Source organism: Orycteropus afer, unplaced genomic scaffold, assembly GCF_000298275.1.
Source record: "Orycteropus afer afer isolate SDZICR_OR568_19922 unplaced genomic scaffold, OryAfe1.0 scaffold00139, whole genome shotgun sequence".
In the NCBI taxonomy this organism is placed as follows: Eukaryota; Metazoa; Chordata; class Mammalia; order Tubulidentata; family Orycteropodidae; genus Orycteropus; species Orycteropus afer.
In genome coordinates, this window is record NW_006921726.1 from 1,236,540 (window position 1) to 1,246,671 (window position 10,132).

Here is a 10,132-nt window from a genome sequence, read left to right on the forward strand (position 1 = left end):
GGTTGTGGGGTATAAGAGTAACAAGAGGAATGTGGTACCTTTTCAGTCTTGCAGGTCTGGAGTGACCTTGGGGTTGCTGGAAAGCAGAATGTGTTCTTAAGTCTCAGGAATCTGTGAGTGCGCTGTCTCTTTAAATATCCAAAAACAGTCAAGCTGCTGTTTAATCCTACAAAATGGCGGCCCCCTCTGGACGGCAAAAGTCCACAGCTCAGCTTGCCTTTCTTTTCACCTTCTCCGTTTATTCCCCAGCCACCAGAGCAGTCCTGTGTGCAGTCCCTGGCTAGCAGGGCTGATTTTTAGGTTAATTTTTAGGTCCTACCACCACTCGGGAATCTCCAAGCTGTCTGTACTGTCAGGATCGCTGCCTGACCATAGCTCCGTATTTCTCCTTTTTTGGTATTTGCACGCAAATTCTTCTGCTAGTTGGGGTTTAGTCCACTTGTATATCCTCCCCTTCAAGGCTCAGGGGTCCATGATTATCTTCTGTGTCTGGTTAATTGTTTTCCCTTTTCTTTGTTGAAGAGGGTCTGTGCAGTCTTTCTGCCTAGTCTGCCATCTTGCCCAAAGACAGCCATTTTAAAGGTTTAAAAATTAATAAAAATTGTCTTTTTAATATTTGCTAAGTTTAATGTTGTTGTTGTTGTTATGTGCCATCGAGTTGGCCCCAACTCATAGCGACCCTTCCTTGGGTTTCTGAGGTGGTATTACTACGGCAAAGTTTAATATTTAATATTAATTTAATATGAACTCTGCTTCTAGCATTCCTCTACCATTAGGGGCACTGCCAGAACTCTTGTTTGCTAAAAATTTATAGAGGTATTCAGGATACTTTTGCCCAAGGTGTGAGGCAAACCTCTTTTGTTATTTGTGGAAGACCAGAAGGATCCTTGCCTAAAGCTCCAGGTAGTGCTAACTGCAGGGGGCTCCACTTCTCACTTCCTTTGGGCCTGTGTTCAACTGCCACCCATCAATGAAGGCCCTCCCCCACCAACCACCTCTGCCAAAGGGGCAAGGAGACTGCACCTTCTGACCTCCTCTAACCCTGCAAAAGGAAGACAGAATCACCATCAGTAGCCCAAGACCTATTCCTATGAGGCCAGACACACTGCGTCCCACCAGCCCTTTCACCAACCCTGACACCATCTGTTCCTCCCACAGCACCCACCACCTCTCTGCTGGGTTTGATAATTTGCTGCAGTGGCCACATAGAACTCACAGGTTATGAGGTTTATTAGGGAAGCAACAGTCTACAATTCAAGTTCAGTTTCTTGCAGCCAGCCGTCTCACTTAGCAGCTGGCAGTCTCTCTCAGCAAATGTGTTTCTCTCAGCAGTGCATTTCTCAGCAGTGAGAGATTTCTTCTACCTCTAGGTGGGCCCCTTTTGAGCCTAACTGAGTGGCCAAACTAACCAATCCCAACATCAGAATTCTATACACCTGAAAGAGAGAGAGGAAGAGAGAAAGAGAGAGAGAACTTCCCAGAACACTGCTTTGTGCCACTCTCAACAGAAATACCTCAGATGGATAATTTTAACCTTCCGGATCTACTCAGTTGCTCATGGCAAATTCCACCATGGAGTTTACAAACCCTAGTGCCTAAGGCATTTGACTGCTAACCAGAAGGCTGGCGGTTCAAACCCACCAGCCACTCCTCAGAAGGAAGGCTGGACAATCTACTTCCGTAATGACACCACCTTGGAAACCCGAGGGGTCGCGGTGAGTTGGATCCAACTTGAAGCCAATGCGTTCATGGCTAGAAAAGTCATATTATATAATTTACTACAATGCAAACCCTTTAAAACTACAGTCCCTAACTTCTTACTTTTTCTTTTTTTTCATACCAAACTTACACCTCCTTCTAACATACTATAAGGGAGCTCTGGTAGTGTAATGCCTAAGGCACCTGACTGCTATCCAGAAGGCTGGTGGTTCAAACCCACCAGCCACTCCTCGGAAGGAAGATTGGGCAATCTACTTCCGTAGTGATACTGCCTCAGAAACCCAAGGAGGTGTTGCTATGAGTCGGGTCTGACTTGACGGCACAATAACAACAACATACTCTAAAATGTACTAACTTGTATGTATTGTCAGGAGCTCTGGTGGCATAGTGCCTAAGGCACTTGACTGCTAACCAGAAGGCTGGCAGTTCAAACCCATCAGCCACTCCTCAGAAGGAAGATTGGGCAATCTACTTCCGTAGTGATACCGCCTCAGAAACCCAAGGAAGGGTCGCTATGATTTGGATCTGACTCGACAGCTGTGAGTTTGGCTTGCTTTGGTTTATATGTATTTATTACTGTCTCTTCCTGCTAGAAGTGTATGTCCCTTAAAAGTAGAAATCGTTGTGTGTTCTGTTAAGTGATGTATTTCCACCACCTAGAACAGTGCCTTATAGATCTAGATTCAAAGGTCAGTAGCTAGGTAATTAGAAAGCATCCTTGTAAAACTTCCCACCTATTTTCATTGACCATGAGTTTTGTCACTCAATAGAAGTGATTACACTAAATCAAGAATGAAAATCTTATTGAACTTGTTAAAGCAAAGCTGCTCATATCCTGCGTGCATGTCTTTACTATTGAGGATAAAGGTCATGGTGTCCTTTGAGGATAAACATTATAGGTTGCTAAGGATAAAGGACTATAGCACAAAAATAAAGGTGGGGTCTTAGACTTTGGTTGCAGAGTATTGTAAACTGATTATAATGGATGATGTTCTTTTGAACAGGTATAAAAGTGTGGTCACTGGGACCCGGGCAAGAGGGGTCATTGCTGTCCTCTGGGTCCTTGCCTTTGGCATTGGATTGACTCCATTTCTGGGATGGAACAGCAAAGACAGTGCTACCAACAACTGCACAGAACCCTGGGATGAAACCGTGAATGAAAGCTGCTGCCTTGTGAAATGTCTCTTTGAGAATGTGGTCCCCATGAGCTACATGGTATATTTCAATTTCTTTGGATGTGTTCTACCCCCACTGCTTATAATGCTGGTGATTTATATCAAGATCTTCATGGTGGCCTGTAAGCAGCTTCAGCGCACTGAGCTGATGGACCACTCGAGGACCACCCTTCAACGAGAGATCCATGCAGCCAAATCCCTTGCCATGATCATGGGGATTTTTGCTCTGTGCTGGCTTCCAGTACATGCTATCAACTGTGTCACTCTTTTTCAGCCAGCTCAAGCTAAGAATAGACCCAAGTGGGCTATGAACATGGCCATTCTCCTATCACATGCCAACTCAGTTGTCAATCCCATTGTCTATGCCTACCGGAACCGAGACTTCCGTTACACTTTTCACAAAATCATCTCCCGATATATTCTCTGCCAGACAAATGTCCTCAAGAGTGGGAATGGGCAGTCAGGGGCACAGCCTGCCCTTGATGAGGGCCTATGACCTAGGCTTTGGCCTCTTCAAGAAGGCACAAATTCACAACAAAAAAAGGGACATAATATGACTAGCTAATTCTCATTGTGAAAGACAGCTACACCTCACAAGCATATGAGCTGCCACTTGAGTATTTCCCTGGAGTTACCATATATCTAGCTAGTAAGTACATGTTATTAGCCAGATCCAAGGGTTGACAAATATATTTTGTGTCATTTATGGCTCTATTTGGCTGCTCTTACTAAGTGGATGATGCTGACATATGAATGGTTTCTAGAAGACAGTTTTTTTTTTAAGAGCCTGTTTGTTTCATAGCAGGAAAAAATTGAATCCATTTTACTACAAAATGCTGTGAACTATTATAATGCAAATATTTTTCATTTAGAGGCAATGGAAAAATAAAAGTTGGATATACTAAAAACGTATACTTGTTCCTGGGAGAGTTATCAGGAAAATTAAAAGTATAAATTGTTCATCAAGAAACTGCTGTATTAATTTAGGGAAATGATACTCTTAACTTCTTTAGTGGAATATCATCATATAACAATTTTGAGCTGTATTTTTTCCACATACAGAAAACTTACTCTAGAGTAAGAAACTAAAGAAATGGGATCACTCCTCTACCAGATTCCATTTTCCCCTTCTAAAACTAGGTAATATGTTTGATTTCTCTCCTAAGTTCAAACTTGGCCAAGCTGTTGGAACTCAAAAGTATGAAAATTTTATTGAGTAAAATTATATAACTGGGTGTATTAGGTGAAATAAGAATAAAATATTTTAAAATAAGCTCAGCGTGTGACATTGGCATATCATACAGAGCTGCATCTACCATCTGTACTTTACCCTGAAGACTGCTTTAAAAAGTAGTTTATACCCAGCCCAAGTTTCCTAAGTAATAGAAAAGTTGTGATACATTTTATTTGCCACATCTTTTTTTTTTTTTTTAAAGCTTTATTGTGATTTGGGTGAAAGTTTACAGAGCAAATTCATCTTCCACACAGCAATTCACATACACTTTGTCTCAAGACATTGACTGTAGTCTCCCATGATGCAACAGCTTCCCTTTTACTTCCTCCCTATAGTTACCTCTTCCTTGTGTCCTTCCCTCCCATGCACTCCTGCTCCTCAAGCTGGCTCCCTGTGCATACCCAACCTTTCTATGCTCCCATGATTGTTCAGCTCATATGCCTGTCTTTTGTTTGGCTGGAAGTCACAAGAGTGGGTTCAATTCCAGACCTGAAGGGCAGCTAAAGGCCATAGTTATTTGCCACATCTTAAAGTAACAAAATGCCCTGCCAACCACAGCACACTACAACATCTGTTGCCCTGGGCTTTTCACACAGCACTTGCTGGGACCTCACGAGATGGGAGTTTCCTAGGCTGTGAAGTCATTTTTTTTTTTTTTTTAAATAGTATTTTATTGTGTTTTCACTGAAGGTTTATATAGCAGTTTAGGTTCCCATTCAGAAAGTTCTACGTAAGTTGTTCAGTGACATTCTTTACAATGTGTAAATATTCTGATTATTTCCACTCTTGATTGTTCCATTTCTATTAATTTACTTTCCCTGCCCTCTTACATTCTCATCTTTGTTTTAAAGTAATTGTTGACTGTTTGATCTCATATAGGTGAATTTTTTAAAGGAGCATAGTCCTTATAGGTAATATTCATTATTTTTTGAGCCAATTTGTTACTTAGCTGCAAGGTGACTTCAGGGATTAGTTTTGGTTCAAGGTTTGAAGAGCATCTCAGGGTAAGCTCCAGTCTCAACCAGTCTAGAAAGTCTGTTTTTTTTCTTTTAGTTTTTTTTTTTAAATATGAGGTTCTCTTTTACATTTTTCTTCCATTCTATCAGGGTCCATCTATTGTGGCTCTGATAACAATGGCTGGTAGTGGGAGCCAGGCACCATCTAGTTCTTCTTCGGAGTAGATTAGGTTGTGCATCAAGTAGACTATTTGTCCTGTAAACTATTTTCTTCTCTGAATCTTGGGTTTCATTCCTTCTGTTTTGCTCCAGACAAGCAAAGACCAACAGTTACATCTTAGATGGCCACTAGCAAGCTTTTAAGACCCCAGAAACTAATCACCATACCATACTAGGATGCAGAAATATAACTTTATGAACTGTATTACCCCAATTGACTGAGAAGTCCTAATCCTTTATTATTTATATATATATACATATAGTCACATAGTTGCATATATATGTATATATCTATATATAGATACACATATGTACATATTTATACGTTGTTGTTGTTGTTATGTGCCATTGAGTCAAACCTGACTCATAGCGACCCCTCCTTGGGTTTCCGAGGCAGTATCACTACGGAAGTAGGATTGCCCAACCTTCCTTCCGAGGAGTGGCTGGTGGGTTTGAACCGCCAGCTGTCTGGTTAGCAGGGAAGTGTCTTAGCCACTATGCATACGTATATATGCTTATATACATACTTACACATGTATTTTTTTCACAAAATTATAAATGCCATAGCATTTATCAACAGGGCCTTTTTTCTTACACACTGTTTAGTGACATAGTTTACCTTTGTCAAGCTGTGTTCATTTCATCCTCATTTGGTGTTACCTTTCCCATCACAAAAATAGCAAGTGTCTACTATCTATACAGTGAGCCCTCCTCACCTCCCAAATCATCTATTTTATCTGTTCCATACTTCAATCCTCTGTAATATCTCAGCATGTTTATTGAACCTCTCCAGAGACAGGGAATTCCTATCCTTCTAGGATCCTATTCTGGCTGTGAATACCTTTACCTAGTAAGAAGTTTTTATTCTATATGGAAATCTGTTTCCCATACTCCTTTTCTTTCTCTTGGGGTCCAATTGAGTCCATTTCCCTCCCTCCAACAACCTCATTTGCCTTTCCTTCAGACTGAAAATCCCTAGTAGTAACTTTAGGTTCCTTCTAGGACATGATTTTAAGTCCCTTTCCTTATTTGATGTGCTGTAAGGCTCAAAAATACATACAGAGCAACACCAGCACCTCTCTTGTTCTAGATACCACCTCTCTAATATAGCCATACAGCCTTGGTGGCATAGTGGTTAAAGCATTTGGCTGCTAACCAAAAGGTCAGTGGTTCAAACCCAGCACCCACTCTGTGGAAGAAAGATGAGGCAGTCTGCTTTTGTAAAGCTTTACAGAGTTGGAAAACCTATGGGTGCAGTTCTACTCTGGCCTATATGAGTTGGAATGGACTCAATGGCAGTGAGTTTGGGTTTGGTTTTTGGTACAAGTTGTTTTGACACTAACACCATAGATACTTAAAGCTTACTGAAACCAAAACTCCTAAGTCTTGCTGCTATCAAGTCGTATCTCTTTACTCTGATCTTTGATAGCTACAGAATAATTTTCTGGACCCAAGGAAAAGAACTCTTAATACTTACCATTTTTAAACCTCACTTTACTCAGTTTGGCCTACCATTTCAACTTTTTAAAAATTACTAGTAATCCAATCACTTAGGAATCTAACCAACTATGGAGAAGACATGGTATTAGGCTTTATTTGAGTATAGAATGTTTGCTTACATCCAGGGAAATTTTTTACACAATGGGCTCAGAGACTGGTTACATTTTTTCAAGAGGAGATCTGTATAGGGCTTTTAACCATACACTGTGATCCAACCCACAGCTCCTCCTGCAGGCCAGGAGGGAAAAAGAGACAAAGGTGTCATGGCAACAAAAAACCTCTGGAAGATCCATTTCAGCTCTCTTCCATGTGAACCATGACAATTTAAAACATATTTCTTGATGGGATTTCTATTTTGAAAGATGATGCTCAATATGTACCTGATGGTCTTGTTCCTCCTCAGTCAATAATATTTCAGTCAACTGCTTGTCAGAGATGCTTAGCTGCTGGCAGGTCCCCATTATCTGACTAAGATAAACTGCCAAGAGATGCTTACACTGGAACACAAAACACAGAAGCCCATTAGAAAAAGGAAAGGCCAAAATTTTCAGGGTAACCCAGACCTCTCATTACCATTACATCTAGGCGGAAAGAACTGGGGCACACTAATTATGGGCCTTCAACTCACTGCCTAAAAACTGCAGATAAAGAAGATGAGACAGATATATTTTTTCTAAAAATCAGAGCGGTCAAAGAAGGACTTCTTTGCCTGCTGCTTTGGGAGACAGTTTAGCTCCAGCTGGCACAAGGTGTATAACCCAAGGTGAAAACCAAGATAAGGCTACTCATTTTTGTCCTAATTGAGCATCAGCTTTCCTCGCCTTCAGAAAGCTGTTAATGACTAACATTCTTTGAGGCATTTTGCTGCTGTTTCTGGTAGATTAGCTCATTTACATCTGACAGCTACCCTGTGAGGACAGGGATCATCTCCATTTTAACCACATGCTCAGAGTCCAGAGTCTACTCTCTTAACCACTGTTACAATTCCTGGGGGGTAGAGGGAGGAAGTGGCAGCAAAACTCTCACATATATAGGCAGTACACACCTCTAGGGAGATAGGAACGACTACAGCACAGAGCTTTAGATCTTGAAGGAATCCTGGTTCAATCTTACCATTTTACAGTTGAAATAAACATGATGCATCAGCTGTGAACATGGCCTCTTAAATAATGGAATACCCAACTTGCCACCCAATTTCTAAAATGTTTTCTAATTTTAAGGAGTTCCCTTAAAAAGGGAAAAGAGGGGTGGATGCTATCTTTTTTTTCTTCTTTGACAGGACTTGAAAAATAGCTACTGCTCTTAGGTGAATAGTTCATTTTCCTTTTGGAATAAGAAATTGTTTGCGCATGTCCTGTTCTAGATGCTCTGGCCTCCTATGAAATTAGCAAAGGCATCATTGTGCTCTCTTGCCCCATGTGAAAGTGTAGCTAAGTGCCAGGCTGTCTTATGGGTAGTGTGGGAAGACACCACCTCATGGCTGCAGTTGGGAATATGCAAGCTGCCAATATCCAATTTAGTTCATATTTTTATTGGACCATCTAATTCCCTTCTAGGGTTTCCCTATTGTCTTTCCCAAAGCTTTATCTATGATCTTTTAAATAAAGTATCAGGAAACTGAAAAATTTCTCAAAATCACTTTGCTTTTTAGGAGGGTAAATCCAAAAGAGATGACTAGCTAAAGCCAAGGACAATAAACTATGACATGCAGTGAAATTCCCATTTTGTACAACTCTCAAACCACACACTTTCTTTCCTAATTCAACTGTAGTAGAAGAGCTTTCCCTATCCTTACCAGTAGGCTGTCACTTTTCCGTAGTACTGAGAAGGCAAATGCAGGACAAGAACAGTAATGACAAGAGGCCAAACATATGTATGTTTTACCAGAACTTCCAAGTACCTAGGAAGAAAAGGATAGACAGGATTAGATCTCAGAAAGTGTGCTGGAAAATAATTTACTTCCATTTAATGTATGTAATGGCTCAGAGCTGCTGTTCAAATTGCACTGCAAAGAGCTCCAGTAATGTTTTATACAAAAGGGGAACCTTGACATCTCTGTGTGTAGGCGCTTCATTGTTTCTCAGTGCTCTGTACTTGATGAAATCACACAGTAGAACTAAGAAGTTTCATGCTAGTTAGACCATCCACACAGACCATTTTATTCTTATATTTAGTGATTCATAGGGGAGCTTCCATGGATTGCCTGTGCTCATAAAAATTGAGGTGTGGAGGGTAAAGTTTCGCTCATCTACACTTTACTATGGTATTTGTTAACCTTTGGTGTTTCATAGCTCACTTTTGTAAGCCTAAGATTTCTAAATCTTCTACCACACACATAAGGAGAATACCAAAACAGGTAGAGAGTGAACAGGAAGACAGTCTTAAGAAGAAAGTACGAACAGGCTTTTGAAAAGTATATGAGAGGGGAGAATATAAAGGAAAGAACCCTGCAAAAGGGATGCCTCAACTACATAGAATGGAGGTCTCAAGAAAAGCAAGCCAGGATCTTCCTAGTCAGCCAGCAGGGTAGAAGGAGGGCCACAGATACATAAGGAGCTTGGCAAAAAGTGTAGTCTAAGAACCAATAGCCTTGGTGGCAGTCAAAAAGGACAAAAAAAAAAAAAAAAAAAAACAAAACAAAAATGAGAGCTATAGGGAAATATGAGTCAGAATCAACTCGATGGCCAAGGGTTTTTTGTTGTTGATATTGTTATAGAGAAATAATAATGTGTCTGTAGTATGATGGATGACATAATCTGTTGGAGAAAATATTTAAGTTTCTCTACCACCAAGAAGTCAAAATCTCTTTTTTTGAGGAGGAGGAGGAGGAGGCTTTAATTCCTAGAGTTAATTTCCAAACTGGAAGTGTAAAATTATTACTAGTTTCCAGGGGAAGTAGAAACATCCTTAGGAATCTGCCAAATGGCCTTCAAGTTAATTTCAGACTCTAAGATGGCAACTTACATAAAAAAAGCCAGGACTTTTTTTTTTTTAAATTACAATGTCAGCACTCCTTCTTTCCTCTTCTCCCCTAACAGTTTTAACGGGTAAAGCTGTTACTAAAGAAATAGATTCACATGTTCTACTTGTTTGTAACATGTTCAGTGATTTACATGATCCTGCCATGCCAGTACAGTATTTGAACTAAATCATCAAAATTCCTTGGGGGTTGCTAGATTACTAGAAATGGCCAATTACTGAGTATTAAGATGCTTATTAGGAGCTCTGGTAGCATAGTGCCTAAGGCACTTGACTGCTAACCAGAAAGCTGGCGGTTCAAACCCACCAGCCACTCCTTGGAAGGAAGGTTGAGCAATCTACTTCCGTAG

At 40.6% G+C, this 10,132-nt stretch overlaps 2 protein-coding genes across 2 annotated transcripts in view; one reads left to right on the forward strand and one right to left on the reverse strand.

The window, feature by feature from the left end:
- The window catches only part of ADORA2B (adenosine A2b receptor), a 45,809-nt gene extending 42,419 nt beyond the window's left edge, over nucleotides 1-3,390 (forward strand). The window contains exon 2 of the mRNA XM_007945575.1: nucleotides 2,724-3,390. Coding sequence (XP_007943766.1) covers nucleotides 2,724-3,390 — 667 coding nt within the window. The remainder of the gene's footprint in view (nucleotides 1-2,723) is intronic.
- A 2,031-nt stretch (nucleotides 3,391-5,421) lies between these two features.
- ZSWIM7 (zinc finger SWIM-type containing 7) overlaps nucleotides 5,422-10,132 on the reverse strand; it is a 32,196-nt gene continuing 27,485 nt past the window's right edge. Inside the window, exons 4-6 of the mRNA XM_007945593.1 lie at nucleotides 8,599-8,703; nucleotides 7,184-7,300; nucleotides 5,422-5,475 (exon numbers count right to left, since the gene is read on the reverse strand). Of these exons, the coding sequence (XP_007943784.1) occupies nucleotides 5,422-5,475; nucleotides 7,184-7,300; nucleotides 8,599-8,703 (276 nt within the window). The remainder of the gene's footprint in view (nucleotides 5,476-7,183; nucleotides 7,301-8,598; nucleotides 8,704-10,132) is intronic.